Source organism: Ambystoma mexicanum, chromosome 3p, assembly GCF_040938575.1.
Source record: "Ambystoma mexicanum isolate Mex_15411 chromosome 3p, UKY_AmexF1_1, whole genome shotgun sequence".
In the NCBI taxonomy this organism is placed as follows: Eukaryota; Metazoa; Chordata; class Amphibia; order Caudata; family Ambystomatidae; genus Ambystoma; species Ambystoma mexicanum.
The window spans coordinates 57,610,446-57,625,571 of NC_090925.1; the positions used below are offsets into that span (position 1 = coordinate 57,610,446).

Sequence of the window (15,126 nt, forward strand, 5' to 3'; positions counted from 1 at the left end):
TATTATGCATTCATCAAGCAATTAAATCGAGTGTGAGACGCAGCAATGCTCCATAGATGGAACCAGGAACAAGTCATTGTTGATTGTACAGATAACCCTTTTCTCACCTCACACACTAGACCTTCGCAATTTAGTGGAAGGGGCAGCTACACTGCGCACACCCAGAACACAAACACTACTGCACATCCCCTCTGCCATAAGAATGAAGCCACTTTTAACAACACAAGATTGAACTGTAACTTCCCACATAACTCTCTATCACCTTAAACGCTAATATTCCTCCACTGCGGCCATACACACTCCCTTAAAACATGGGTGACTACCAGGGACTTGGCCACCCTCGCATAACTTTAATGGCTTAAATGCACACATGCATAATAGCTCCTCCCAATAGTTCCCAAATTTTGGACTGCAGTCCCTCCGAGGGTGTTCAACCAAAAGCGTGCGGGCACCATAATAAAGGTAAAAGGTGGTATAACAAATGACAAAATGAATGAATTAACAAATGAATTGGTATCCCAAATGGAATCTACAACAGAGAAAATGTAGCCATTGTTTTTTACAGGGTTTCACATATACCTCTATCTAGCCTAGACTTATTATACCTTGACTGGCATTGGAAACTAAATATGGTGTACGACAGAAAGGCGCCAAAATCCATCTTTGGTGAGTCACATAAGCCGTTGCTCAAAACATAAGCCAAATAACTTAAGCGAGTGATGTGGCACTCCCCCATTGGCAATTCCCTGGCTATACGAGTCAGTATGGCTCGGAGAACCAGTGAAGCCCAGAAATTGGCTTGTGGGAAGGCACGCCATTTCCCTGGGGTCACTGGCGGCATGACTGTCAGTGGGGGCTCCCTCTCATCATGGGAACTCTGTGCTGACAGACATGGTGCCAGCACCACATGGCTCTCAGCGCAGCACTCCTGTGATGAGAGGGAGTACCATGCTGACAGCCATGCTACCAGTGCCACATGGCTCTCAACACGCGCTCCCTCATCACGGGAGCACCGTGCTGACAGCCACGCGGTCAAGGCTGTCAGCACAGCGCTCGCTCTCATCACGGGAGCGTCATGCTGACACCCACACGGTCAAGGCTGTCAGCACAGCGCTCGCTCTGATCACGGGAGCGTCATGCTGACACCCACACCCTCAAGGCTGTCAGCACAGCGCTCGCTCTCATCACGGGAGCGTCATGCTGACACCCACACGGTCAAGGCTGTCAGCACAGCGCTCGCTCTGATCACGGGAGCGTCATGCTGACACCCACACCCTCAAGGCTGTCAGCACAGCGCTCGCTCTCATCACGGGAGCGTCAAGCTGACAACCGTGTTGTCTGTGCCACTCTCCAACTTGCCTGGGCCGCACCTAAAAAACATGGCCCAGGAACAAAAAATGACCAGCTCCCTCCGTCCACTCATTTCCTTGTTAGGGTGGGGGGCAGAGGCCTGTCATCCTGCCCGGGCTGCACCTCTCAGATGTGGCCTGAGCATGGGAAACATCCACCCCTCCCCCACTCCTTACGTTCTTGGGTAGCCACCAGCCCCCCGTTTTACTCTGTCTTTACCTTGCTCTTCAGGGCCCATAACCCCCAGTGTGGCTCTTGGCTATGTCTATAAATCATTCATATATTGTCAGTTTGTCTAGTATAAGTAAAGCAATTACTGTTTATCTGTCCTACTTTGCTGTTTACCATCTGATGAAGGAGATCCATGCAACTCTGAAAGCCGATGCATTATTTCAATTATTTAATCTAAGATTAACAGTTTGAGTAGTTCCACTAAAAGGGATCAAAACTCCAACTTGTGTTATCGGTTTCAATGATTACTGGTCAGAATCATGATATGTTCTTTAGTCAGTAATTGCCTGAACCAGCGGGCAGGGTAGGGCGAGCATGGCGCTCCTTTGAGGAATAACTGTTTGCAAAATGTGCCAAAACACGCATCAATGTCATAATGAACATATTCAGTGCTCTTTTGCCCTGCTAAGGCTGTTCCTGCTTCCACCTCTTCTCGCCTGACAGGTGCAGAGTGCCAGGGGTTACGCTGATGACACGGGTCTAAACGGAATCCGCCTCTTCTGCGGCGGGGGCATCACTAGCGCTATTGAATCCAAAATCGGCAGGCAAGTTTGGAAGATTTTCTTTAGGAAGAAGTATACAGATGTGTGTGATTCAGGGGTCTTTTGCTCATTAACAGGGCAACATGTGGAACCCCTTTGATGCTTTCAACTTCCAGAAGCAATGGGCAGCAAGATCTCAGCATGTTTTGTCTGCCTTTGTGATGTTTGGGAATTTCCATGACACTTTTTCTGAAAGGCAAATTGACAGCAGAAGGCTGTGAGCAGCTCAGGGCAAGAACTATTGTCATGATGAATATAGGGCAAACAACATGGCGGGTGATTGAGACAAGCCCTGGGTGAATTGCATTTTTTTCTGTGTATTGTGAATCAAACAAGTCGCTGCAAAATTCAAATAAATACCCAGTGACTGCTTGCACTAGGTATTTTCTGGAAATTCTATTCTACAAGAGATACTTTAGTTAATTATAGATGTCTTCCATCATTCATGAATAGATGTTGTTTGTAACATTTTACCTTGTTTTCTCTGTGAATCAATTTCTTACAACAAAATATATGATCCATTTGTGTCTGCAGGAATTTGTCATTTTTTCCGAAGAGTTATTTTATTTGTTTTGGCAAATTGGAGTGTGAACCACAAAATACTGGTAATTTGCCATGTAAATGTGCTTAGTTCTCTCCCTGGCATAGTCATCTCACCCAGTGCTGTTCAAGACTACACAACCGAAGCGCCTCGAGGCTCAATCATGCAGCACCCTTTATCACTCTATTCACACTTCCATATAAACATGTAGATTACTGTTAGGGAGAATTCTCCTGAATGGCTAATTTCCCTTACCTACTGAGTCCCTCAGCAGCTTTGCTGGATTTCTAGGATTTATTTTTTCACCTGGTAAGAGTGTGAGCCTTTTTTTCCCACTCTTACATGTGTTTTTGGCCATGTGTTGTACATTTGTATGTGTTCATGGACTGTGGAGCTTCACCTACTCCATAGGCATCATTGTTTTACTGTGTGTCACACAGCACTTTTAGTGCAGTGACACAGGGTTTTCTTTTTCAGAATTCCCACTCTGAACTCCATTTTTCTGGGACTGACTACTGTCTCCCAGAACATGTAAAGTTGCCATTGACTTTATTAGTCTTTTTAAATTCACAGACCCAGTACAAAATATCTTCCAGAGAGTACTGGAAAGGGTTAATAGTTATCCCTTTTTGTCTGTCTCTCATTGAACATTATTTCGTTACCGTTTTGTTAAGATGTGGCTGGTGGCAGTGGTATCTATCATTTTTTCCCTACTGCGGACTATGAAAATAGCCCTGGTACTGTTTTAGGCTAAGTTAGTAGCCTCGAACTTTAAATCCGCTGTACCCCTTTTATTTTATTTCAGTTCCGGCTGGGTTTATTCACCATTTCTTTTTGTAAAGATCTTTCTCGTGTTTTACACTGCGTGCCAAACCAGGTTTGGTTCCTTTGTTCGCCAACCTTTGGCGGGCTTCTGCACAGAAGCCCTCCTTAGGGGCCTGAATGTCTGAGGGGGACAGGAGGTGAGGTAGAGGTTTGAGACTCCCTGCACACGGTCTTCTTGGAGACCCATGTTGCACTCTGTACGATTGGCTGTGGTGACTGTCCCGCCAGGACAGCCACCCTGCTGTGTGATTGACAGCCAGGCTGTGTGAATGGGGGAAAACTGCATAAAAAGCAGGTCTCTGGGACTTGGAAGGCAGAGTCACCACTGGATCGAGAGAACAGAAGAGAAGCTGACAGAAGAGGACCTCTACCATGACTGAACCTCCCGGTGATGCCCTGCTGCAGGTCCAAATCTCCAAACTTCGACGATGGGGAAGATCTGCAAGGAATCTTCTCCCCTTGAGCTGGTGGGACCAGCCAGTTCGCCAAACTGCAAGCCAGGCCTCCCTCCTCTGGTCGAATTTTCTGTGCCCAGCTACAGTGAAACGGATAGCCAGGGGATCGGACCCTGCTTGGGTTTTATGGAGCGCACCTTTTATTCATCGCTTTGCTCCGCTGCTGATTTCTTCCCTGGGCAGTGCAGGACCCTCCAGTCTTCCTCCTTCTTTTCAGTCCGACAGTCGCTTCAGGAACCGGGAGCCTGCAGGATCTGCCAGGAACGTCTGCCTCAGCTACATCATTCTTCAGCTCTAAAGGTACTGTGCTAACCCGGTTGTTCGTTCTGTCCGACCACGGTGAAAGTGTTTGAAATCTTTCGCCAATCTGAGGGCTTGTCCTTCTCTATTCTTTGAAGTAACTTTTCTTCCGACCAACTTCGTTTCGAACTCTTGGCAAAAACCTAACCGCAAACTACTGTGAACTTTGTGATCCTCTGCAAAGACTCTGGTCCATTGACATTGGCTCAGTCCTTGACTTAATTTCCTCACTGTAGTAGCCTTTTCTAGATTGCCCTGCCTACTTACTTGTTGGTGCTGCTTAATTGTGAATAACCTTGTCTTTCCCTCCCTTTTAAATTGCTGGAGTGCCATTTTGCTCACACTTCATTTTGAGCTTAACTTGTCCAGAATCTATTGGGTGTGGTGTAGTGTATTAAGAGTGTGATTTTCTGCTGCTTTACTTCAGTGAATTGTTTTATAAATGATGTGTAAATAAATGTATATTCTTTTACTCAGAAACCTTGAATCAGTGTTTGTTTGAACCATAGTAATTGCTGTCCTTTGTGTAACTTCTGATACTGCTCACTTTACTCTTGAGATAAGTATGGCTGCTCAGCCATCACTACCACTTTACTGTGTAGTCCAGGCTCATACCAAAGGTGAGTTTGTACTGTCACTTGTAGTCTTAATTGTGTGTGGTGTTCACAAAGGGTACTGCATATGATTCTGCCTAACAATTACAGGTCTAGGGCAATATCATAAATGTCTTCCAAACTCTCATATCATTGATGAATCTGGCAACATCCTTGGTCAATTTCTCCTCCAGCATTTGTGCCATTTCAATAGCTTTGGCAATTTGGTACAAAGCGTTATCCTTCTTGCAAGTATTGCAACATTCTTCACCTCCGCATAATCTCCGCTCCCTGCAAAGACATTCAGCAGTAGTCTTCGCAACAGTATTGCTTGTATTTTGTTACATCACACTCTGCCTTCAAGAGTAGTATGAACTAGTTTCAATATAGATCGACCAAGAGAAACTCCCTGTCAAGACTAAAGATCTTTATTCCCTCAATGGTCAAGTCAATTTGCCCCCCCACCCAAACAAAAGTGCCACACCAAAATCTAAATATGTTTGGGTTCTTCACCAACAATGGCCCTCACATGAAGTCCACCAGTAATGTGGCACAATTTCTGCTGAGCGGAAGTAGCGCTACCGCTGGGTCATGCAGTGGAATTAGCGCTGCATCACAACCAAACGTGAATGCACACCCAACTCCAGCAGCAACGCTATTGGCGCCCGGTGGAAAGTGCGCCAAATAAGGGTTACTGCCAAAATGTCAGCGCTAATAGTGCTACCGGCAGCATGTCTCAGGGGAGGATCAGAGGCAAGGTGGCAGAAAATCATCTGCGATAACCAGAATTTAGTGAGGGGGAGCTTGTGGTCCTCACAGATGAGGTCATTGCCAAGTCCGATTAACTATATAATAAATAATAATAATAATAATAATAATTTGGCATTTATATAGCGCTACGAACCCTCAGGTATCTGAGCGCTGCTTATTATTACCCACGGTGTGTGGTGCTCATTTATCGACCTCGGAAGGATGAAACGCTGAGTTTGGCGCTGCCGGGATTCGAACCTGCATTCGCAGGCTCTGCACTGATGTCAAAGCGAGCGCTCTACTCACTGTGCCACTTGACCGGCTATGGCAGTCGGAAGCGTAAAACCGCAGGACATCGCAGGACATCCATTTGACATACCATCAGCCAAAAGTTAACTGCAGTGGCAAGTGTGCCACGTGACAGAGAGGACTGCTGCAAGCAGTAGAACAAACTGAGGGTTAGGGTGCAGGGACTGCTGTCACAACACCGCCAAGAGTCCCTTGCGACTGGAGGGGGCACTGTCTAGCCACTGGTCCTTTCCGCCTGGGAGGAAACGTACAGCACAGTGCTGGACATGGATGGAATAGAGGGAGTCTATGGTGCCGGCAGCCAGGAGGCAGGAGGTGAGTCAACCCATCACCCACCCCCCTACAAGTGCCCAGAAAAAAGATGCCCCAGTGGACAGGGACACATGTCATCAGAGTCAGAAGCCAGGCATGGCAACAGGGTGTAGTGACGGGGTAGCACATCAGCCACCCTCCGCAGAAGCCATGGGGCAGGGCACGAAGGGCATCCTTGAGCATCACAGCAGTGGGAAGGGGTGGTAAGTAGCCTATCCAAATATCATGCACACCACACCCCGACTGGTGTTCATTGTGGCAGTGTGATTGTGGTGCGTGAGTGACCACAACACTGTGCAGCAGGCACACCAGCATGTTGCAGGCCCAGTTTGCCTGCCCAATGTTGGCATGGCATACAAGCCACAGGGAAATAAATGTCCTCTACACCGGCATGGGCTCAGCTAGTCAATCACTGTACACCACCGCACAATCCTGCTGGCTGCACAGCAGTACCCCGTAGAGCCATGCCAGTGCCATGGGGTGAGCCCCACCCCCACCATGTGAGTGCCACCAATGGAGGGGATGCAGCAGCATTAAGGACCAGAAGAATGCATTCCATACATCAGCTGCACAAGCATGTACACCCTGCACACCCTGCCCTCCCCACACACCGGCCAATTTCCAACTAGCCATGTGTCACACACTTATAGCTACAAGCATCCCCTTGATGCTGGGCCCACATCCAATCTCCTCTGACTAACCATGCCCATTTGGCCAAATGTGTGAGGTCCCACCCTTTACCATAGCAAATGTGTCTTGCATGACAACACACGTGAGGAACCATACCTGACAACATTTCATATGTACTCTACAGGCACACATGCATCGCCAGAGGCATCAGAGGAGTAGGAGGATGCAGGCCCATCTCTGAGTGGTGCATCCAGGCCCTCAAGGTCTGCCACCACCACCCCACAAAGGGCCAGTCATGCTACACCAAGGTGGATCTCCCACCGTGAGACACTGCAACACAGATGGGCCAGGCCAATGTCCAATCCACAGCCCAACTGAACCAGCGCAAGGCACACTGTACCAACTCCCACAGCTGGAGGGTCAAAAACGGAGGCCAAACCTGCTGTCAGGGTGACTGTGGAGACACAGGGGGACACCAGTCAGGTTTCACAGCCTACAGAAGGACCGCAAACCCCAGAGATCCCTTCTTACTGCCAGCGCCCACAGACCACGGAGAGCCCTCCCTGCTGCCATTCTGCTCAGACTCCTGAGCCTGATGTTGACACGCCCTCTCATGGCTTCCCTGAATTCAGCCCATGGCCAATGCACAGCTCCTCTCCCATACGCCACACACCACCAAGCAGCACCATGCTGCAGAGGCTGGAAGAGATGGAGCACAGGCAGAGAGAGATGGAGGCAATATGCCACACACACTCTGAACACCTGCAGGCAATCTGTGACTACCTACAAGGAGCCAACCACAGGATCGAGCGGAACATGATGAGGAGCCGGGCAGAAGGCAGCTGCCAATACAACCGCCCTAAAAGTATATGGGTAGATGGTCAGGGAGATGTTGGAAGGTGTCTCGGCACTCACTGAGGCCATCCGCCAGAGCAACGAACTGACATGCCAACAGCTCCGGACCGCAATCACATTTGGCATTTGGGCAACAGCATGGAACTGTGCCTTCATGGCATTGACCTGGGCGTGGTGGTAGGCAGTGAGATGTAGTGTTGCACTTGCCGCAGCAGGTCTTCAAGTACCTTACCCAACACTGCACATTGCTGGAAGTTTCCAGTTACAAGGAATTGTAGAACGGACACTAGCTTCTGCAGTGGAGGGGCAGAGCTGTCCGGATGTTGATCCTGCTCCCTATGTCCTCTTGTATTGTGGTGAGCAGCTCTGTTATGGTCTCCCTGTTAAGGCGGTACAGGGTGACCAACTGGCTGTCGGTGTGGGCCTGACCAAGGGGATTGGTGCATGCCTTGCTTGGGATCTCCTCCTCCTCCTACCCCCATCCTGTACTCCCTGTGCCCTGGCCTGGTTGTCCTGCCTCTGTACTTCCAGTCGCCAGGCTCCATCCCTTCCAGTTTGACAACTCCCACAGAGGAGTCCCAGCAGAGCACACTGAGGCATCTATCCCAGCGCCTTCTGTGCCCAAGATCACTGGGGGCTAGCAGGGGGTAAAGAGGCCACGGTTATGAACAACATTGAGACACTTATTGCCCTGAGTGGCCATGCTGGGGAGTTGGTGGTGGGAGGAGAGAGGGTGGATAGTTTGCTGGGGAGGTGATGGTGGGAATAGGAATGGGGGATAGTGTGCTGGGGAGTTGGTGGTGGGAGGAGGGAGGGGGGATAGTGTGCTGGGGAGTTGGTGGTGGGAGGAGGGAAGGGAATAGTTTACTGGGGAGTTGGAGGTGGGAGGGGGTTTATTTGGGGCACTTCAGTTCATTAAATCTGTTAAACTTCATCAATGAGAGGACCTTCCTGATTGTGTCATTGTCCTGTTTATTGATAGCGGTGAGTGTCACACAGTCGTGCATGGCTTGTGCCATGTGAAAGTTCAGAAGAAATGGTGTAACAGTTCCTGGCGGGCCAATCTCCCACCCCTCACATCATCCCTGGAAATGTTTGCATTTGCCTCTGCCACAGGCACCGTATTCCCATCCTCTGGGGGTGGTATGGCCACATCAGGGGGTAGTGGAACATTTCTAATCAGGCAGATATTGTGCAGCATGTCACACACAAGCACAATTGTACCCACTTTCTCTGGAGCGTACATCAGGGCTCCAGTGGTATCACACCTTCAGGAGGTTGAAGGTAAGCTCGATGCTCACATGGGTCCTGCTGTAAGCGTGGTTGTCGGCATTATACTGTGGTGTGTGTGGATCACACACAGGGGTCATTAGCCAGGGCAGCTGTGGCAATCCAGAGTAACCTGCAGGGTGAGAGGCACATGCATTAGTCATGGTGTAAGGTGTGGGGGTGGCCTTACACAATATCAGGGCATTGGAGATCTTGTGCATGCAAATGGGCCTTCATTTCGCCTCATGTGTCTATTCAATGTCTGTGCATGCTGTGTCACTCGTGTCATGCATTGTTTTTGATTCACATGAATCCTGCTCCATTGCAGCATATGTTACATAAGGGGTCTGTCAGTGACATGGTGGCAGTGAATTTCCACCATGCATGTGGCATGCTGGGTTTTCCATGGGCCCTCCCTGAGCATCTGGTGGCAACGGGTGGCCACTGTGGGTTGGCCGCACATGGGTGCTTGGCTGTGATACTGGCAGGGTTGTTGTTGCGTGAGGCATTGTGGACATTTGCCAGCATTGCTTTGGTTTGTGCATGTTGCATTGTGGTACCTCTCATGTTTTTTTTTGTAGTTGCTACTGTATGTGTACAGCAGTTTCTCTATCCAGTTGAGTCCAACATGTGCATGCTCCCTGGGCTGCACTGTGACGTTGATGCCGGCGGTGGGCAGGTAACGATTTTGCATTTGGTTTTCATGCATTGCTTTGTATGGTTATTCACACACCCCCATTTTGGACATGTACTTTGCAGGGCATGTGTGCAGGCAATTTTCCTCACCCACAATTCTGGTCCGTAGTCCTCTGTGCCTCTCCATGTATCCTGGCAGTGTGCTTTTCCGTAGGACCATGGAATCATGGGTGGTACCAGGGTAGTGGGCACAGCAGTGGGTGATGTACAGGTTTGGGTAGCAGGTCACCTGCAAATTCAGTTAGTCGTAGTGCTTGCTGTTGTGGTACACTGCTTTGTGGGCCTGGGGGGCCACCAACGCAACATGGGCATGGGTACATTTCGGGGCCGCAATCACATTTGGCATTTGCGCAATGGCATGAAACTGTGCCTTCATGGCATTGACCTGGGCGGGGTGGTAGGCAGTGAGATGTGGTGTTGCACTTGCCACAGAAGGGCTTCAAGCACCTGACCCAACACTGCACAATGCTGGAAGTTGTCAGTTACAAGGAACTGTAGAACGGACACTAGATTCTGCAGTTGGGGGGCAGAGCTGTCCGGATGTTCATCCTGCTCCCTATGTTGTCTTGTATTGTGGTGAGCAGCTCTGTTATGGTCTCGCTGTTGAGGCGGTACAGGGTGACCAACTGGCTGTTGGTGAGGGCCTGAACAAGGGGATCGGTGCATGCCTTGCTTGGGCTCTCCTCCTCCTCCTCCTACCCCCATCCTGTACTCCCTGTGCCCTGGTATGGTTGTCCTGTCTCTGTACTTCCAGTCACAGCATGAGCAGCTGCCTGTCCCAGCTCACAGCAGCTAGTAGCAGCATGGTGTTGGAAACAGTGTTTGGTGTAGGGGTGTGCCTTATGTAGCCCTCTGGTGTGAATTAGGATCACCTATGTCTTCATTTCAGGCACCTGTGTTCATTTACTTCCAACTGGAAGCAGGAGGTTACTCTGCTGTGTTTTGCCTGTATTAGTGCCCATTTTCAGCACTAATACCACTGTACATGGCCCTGTGCTGCGGCTGTGTTTGTGCCTCATTTGGCCGGATGTAATAGCGCTGGCTGTAATAGTGCTGGCGGATTTTATAGTCGACAGTCGTCCGTATTTGCATCGGCTCATGATCCGGCAGAGCGGTATTGGCGGCGCTAATTCCGTTCCCGCCAGACTTGTGATGTGTCCCAATGTCTTTAGCACATATAACACCACTATTATCCCTCACTCCTTTTCCAATAGGCAAACCAAGAATCAGGCCGGTGTGCAGAAAGAATACATATTTATTTTTAAGTAGACAACATTCTTTTCATGCAGTATATATCACCTTACTCTGTGGCTCACAACCTTTCCTTCCAACAACTTCAATGCAAGCAAGTTGGACACAATTCACTTTCGGGAGTAAAAATCAAAGAACATGGACGACACAACAGCATTTGCATTGTTTTCATCTTTACTTTCTTTGAACCCTTGTTAAATAGAACTACGCGTCTATGGACTACTTCATATACTTGGGTCACTCACAAAATACTCCTAAGATCAGTTTCATTTAGGCAGCGCCCGAGAACATGACATGACAGTTTTGGTTTACCATTTAGATTGTAAACGGTCTGATTTTAAACTAAATGTAATGCTTTTCTATTTGGCAACATAACAGACACGGACGCACTCTTTATTTCGGTCCTCCCTGCAACTTTTCCGTTCTAGCCACATTCTGGCACAACAGTATTAATCAACATCCTCTTTTCTCAATATAGAATAAACCCTTTTCCTTTAACCCGAGGCATTGAACAAACTCTCATTCAATTTGGAGTCTCTCACTCTCATTAGAGAGTGTGCTTTTAAATACATTGTTTCTCTTTGTTTAAACTAGAAAGCGCTTTCCTGAAAATCACAAACTAAGATATTCAATTGATATTTTTCACCCTATCTGCTTTAATGCAAGGCGCTGGGAGTGTTCAACAGTTTGAAATTTTGTTTTACTCCATCTTCCCTTAAGGGACATTTTGAGGTTTGCAACAGGGATACAGGTGGATGAACATTAATTCATAGGTCTATACCGTTATTCACACTGGCCGAGAGGTTGTCAATTTCAAACTTCTCCAACATCACCCAGAGTCATTTGTGGCATTAATACAATCTTGCGGTGGGGCTGGGTAAGGGCGCAGTGTTTGGAGTCGTGCTGTCCTGCGGCAGCACTCTCTGGTTCCTGGATCCTGTAGCCATGCCCCAGCACATATCAGCCTGGTGTTCGCCACGCAGCGGTGAAGCCAGCTACGGGGCAAAGGCACAGTGTTTGGCGCTGTGCTGGCTTCTGGCAGCACTCTGTGGTTTCTGGATCCTGTAGGCCATGCCCCCCTGCACATATCAGCCTGGTGTTCACCCTGCAGCAGTGAAGCCCGTGGCGGGGCAAGGGTGCAGTGTTTGGCGCTGTGCTGGCCTCCCGCAGAACTCTCTGGTTCCTGGATCCTATTGGCCACGCTCCCCTGCACATATCTGCCTGGCGTTCACCCCGCAGCAATTAAGCCAGCGGCGGGGCAAGGGCGCAGAGCTTTGGTGCTGTGCTGGCCTCTGGCTGCACTCTCTGGTTATAGTGTAGATGCCACACATATACAGGACTCCCAGAGTCGGGAGACCACACAAGGACCAGTCATTTTAAAAAAATGATAAACATCAAATTTAATAGGGTTAGGATCTAAAAAGTGATTAAATAATGTGGTCCACAATACATACAATTCATAAACAGAGTAACAAGAAAACAAACAGTCGTTACGTGACAAGCTATAATCTAGCTGATTGACAATGTATCAAACCATAGACACATTCAACATCAGTAGGTACATTTTTACAAATAGTGTACCGTACCCTACAGTGGTTAGGTTTAGTATGACAACAAATTAGTAACTCTGGTAACAATACAGAGTATTAGCTCGACATGTTTCAGTTCCTACAGTTATTCTGGAACATTCATCAGGAGGTATATAATTAACCACGTAACCAAGACAACAATCAATAGACAACTAATAACATTCGCGGTATTCGTAGCATCTGTAAAGTAAAAGACAAAAAAACGCAAAACATAAGCTTAAAATTAGCCATTATTGTTGCATGTCCAAAATCCATGAACTAGGGTATCAAAGTAGAGGGAAATAAATACCTCCATTGATGCCTTGTGGGTGCTCTCTACTCAAAAAGTAGTAGGCGGTATGGGACCGAGGGTCGTTCCTACCTGGAGTAAGAAAACATACGTATGAGCGCTAAATAGTAGCTAACTCAAAAAAGCAGGATAAGTGCTTCGGCTTAGCAGCTATTGAGGTTAGTGTGAAGTACGAACCATATAGAGATAGAAATCTAGGCAGAGGAAGCCCAGTGTTGAAAAACGAAATGACGTGTCCACAGTGTGCCTCATAAGTCGCTCCAAGCTGAAGTACATTAGGTAACTCCAGCCAAAAAAGATTAAACGTAGCGTGACTCTATGTCTAGTGCTAACCCGGTACCAACATGCCCCAGTGTGAAGGAATTAAGAAACTCGAGTGGCAAGGATACCGTGGTATAACGCTAAACGGAACCAAGCGAGTCATCCATAGACGGCGGCCACCCGACAGGGAACCACTGTGTATCGAGCCTTACCTTCGAATTGAAAGTAGCTGCACCGAGCGTAAATGGATCTAGCAAACGGCTCCGGGGAAAGATCCTGCAGCCAGCGATAAATGCTGTGTGGTACGTACAGCGAGCACTGAGTGCTAAGGAGGCAGCGGTGTTACTAGACCGGATGACCGATGCTAGGACGGTAGTCATGGAGATACAATAGTCCTACAACTATGTCTGGTCAGAAAGACAGCATGCAAACCAGAGTGGTTCTAAACGGCCGCCATCTTAGAATGGCAAAAGCCAGTCACGGAACAGATAATGAACTCCTGAGAGCGAAAAAGATAAACACTAGAATAGACTACTAGAGAAAGCACACTAGCTGTGACAATTAATACGGAACTACTCCAGAAAGGTAGGGACCATATAGAGTGTATAAAATCAATTGTAAAAACGAAACATCTGTAGATATAATCGTTAGAAACAGGAAGAGAGTTAAATTAACATGTAAAGAAATAAAGGTGGATATGGGTAGACAGTCAGCCTTACAGGTGTAGAATGCATGGTAAAGGGTGCAGCAAGTATTACAGACACCAATATCACTCTTTTAAACTCTGAGGTACCTGGTACACAAAAGGTAAAGGGTCAGAAAAATGCGGGCAATTAGATATTATACCATTCGACAGAGTCATTAAGACCCCTGGTATCACTTTGCAAAGTATATATCATCTTTTGCTCCATATTAAACAGTTTTTTCTCACGGATGGCATAATTAGATCCTTTGAGTGATAACAATATTGTCCATTTGAAGTCTTCATAGTGGTGTTTCAGAAGATTGAAATGTTTCACCATGGGGGCATTTTCAGTTCTGTTCTTGAGGCAGCTCCGGTGTTCCATGATCCGAACTTTGGCCTTGCGAGTAGTTTTCCCCACATAATGCAGTCCACATTTACAAGTGATCAAGTAAACCACAAATTCGGTGTTACAGTTAGTTAGGTTTTTCTGTGTCCAGAGTTTTGAGAGCCCAACATCAACATTTTTAGTTATAGAGGTCAATTTGCAAACCCCGCATGAACCACAAGGGTAGTGACCGGTGGGTTCAGGTAGACCCCATAGAGTGGTCAATCTGGGTTCCTGGATTGAGATAGATTTGAGTTTGCTATTGCTAACTCTGTTGCCTATCGTAGTGCTTCTTTTATAAGCAAAAATTGGCATATTCATAGTAGGAGAGGAGGATTGAAAGATTTTCCAATTCTTCTTAATGATGTTGGTAATATCAAAGCTCTGGTTAGAAAAGGTACTCACACACACAATACGATCATCTAGGTTTGATTGGTTTGGGTTCTAATAATGCCTCTCGATTGTTGTTGAAAGCCCTTTTGGCAGATTTTTCCACCAGTTTCTTAGGGTACCCTCTCTGTCTCAGTTTTTTCGCAAGGGTATTAGCCTCCGCCTCATATGTTTCTTTAGTAGAACTATTCCTTTTAAGGCGTAGAAACTGGCCAAAGGGGAGGTTGTCACGAAGGTGTTTAATGTGATGGCTGGAGTAGTCCAGAAGGGAATTTTTATCAGTGGGTTTATGATAGGGCTTAATTTTCAGGACTCCATTAGTGGCAAAAATGGTTAAGTCAAGAAAATTAGTGAACTCGTTGCTAGACGTCATAGTAAACTGGAGGTGAGGATTTCGGTTATTCAGCCAGTTGAAAAAGTTGTTAGCTTCAGTCAAAGTACCTCTCCATATGACCAGGATGTCATCAATATACCGACTCCATTTCACGATGTTATTACTATAGGGATTGAGATTGCTATAGATGTTACTTTTCTCAAAAGTCTCTACATACAAGTTAGCGACACTCGGAGCCATAGTGGCACCCATGGCGGTCCCTTCAATTTGTTGAAAAATCCTAC

At 47.5% G+C, this 15,126-nt stretch overlaps 1 protein-coding gene across 1 annotated transcript in view; it reads left to right on the forward strand.

The window, feature by feature from the left end:
* Positions 1–15,126, forward strand: part of LOC138579483 (vitelline membrane outer layer protein 1-like) — a 132,665-nt gene that overhangs the window by 68,535 nt on the left and 49,004 nt on the right. Inside the window, exon 3 of the mRNA XM_069649812.1 lies at positions 2,026–2,126. Coding sequence (XP_069505913.1) covers positions 2,026–2,126 — 101 coding nt within the window. The remainder of the gene's footprint in view (positions 1–2,025; positions 2,127–15,126) is intronic.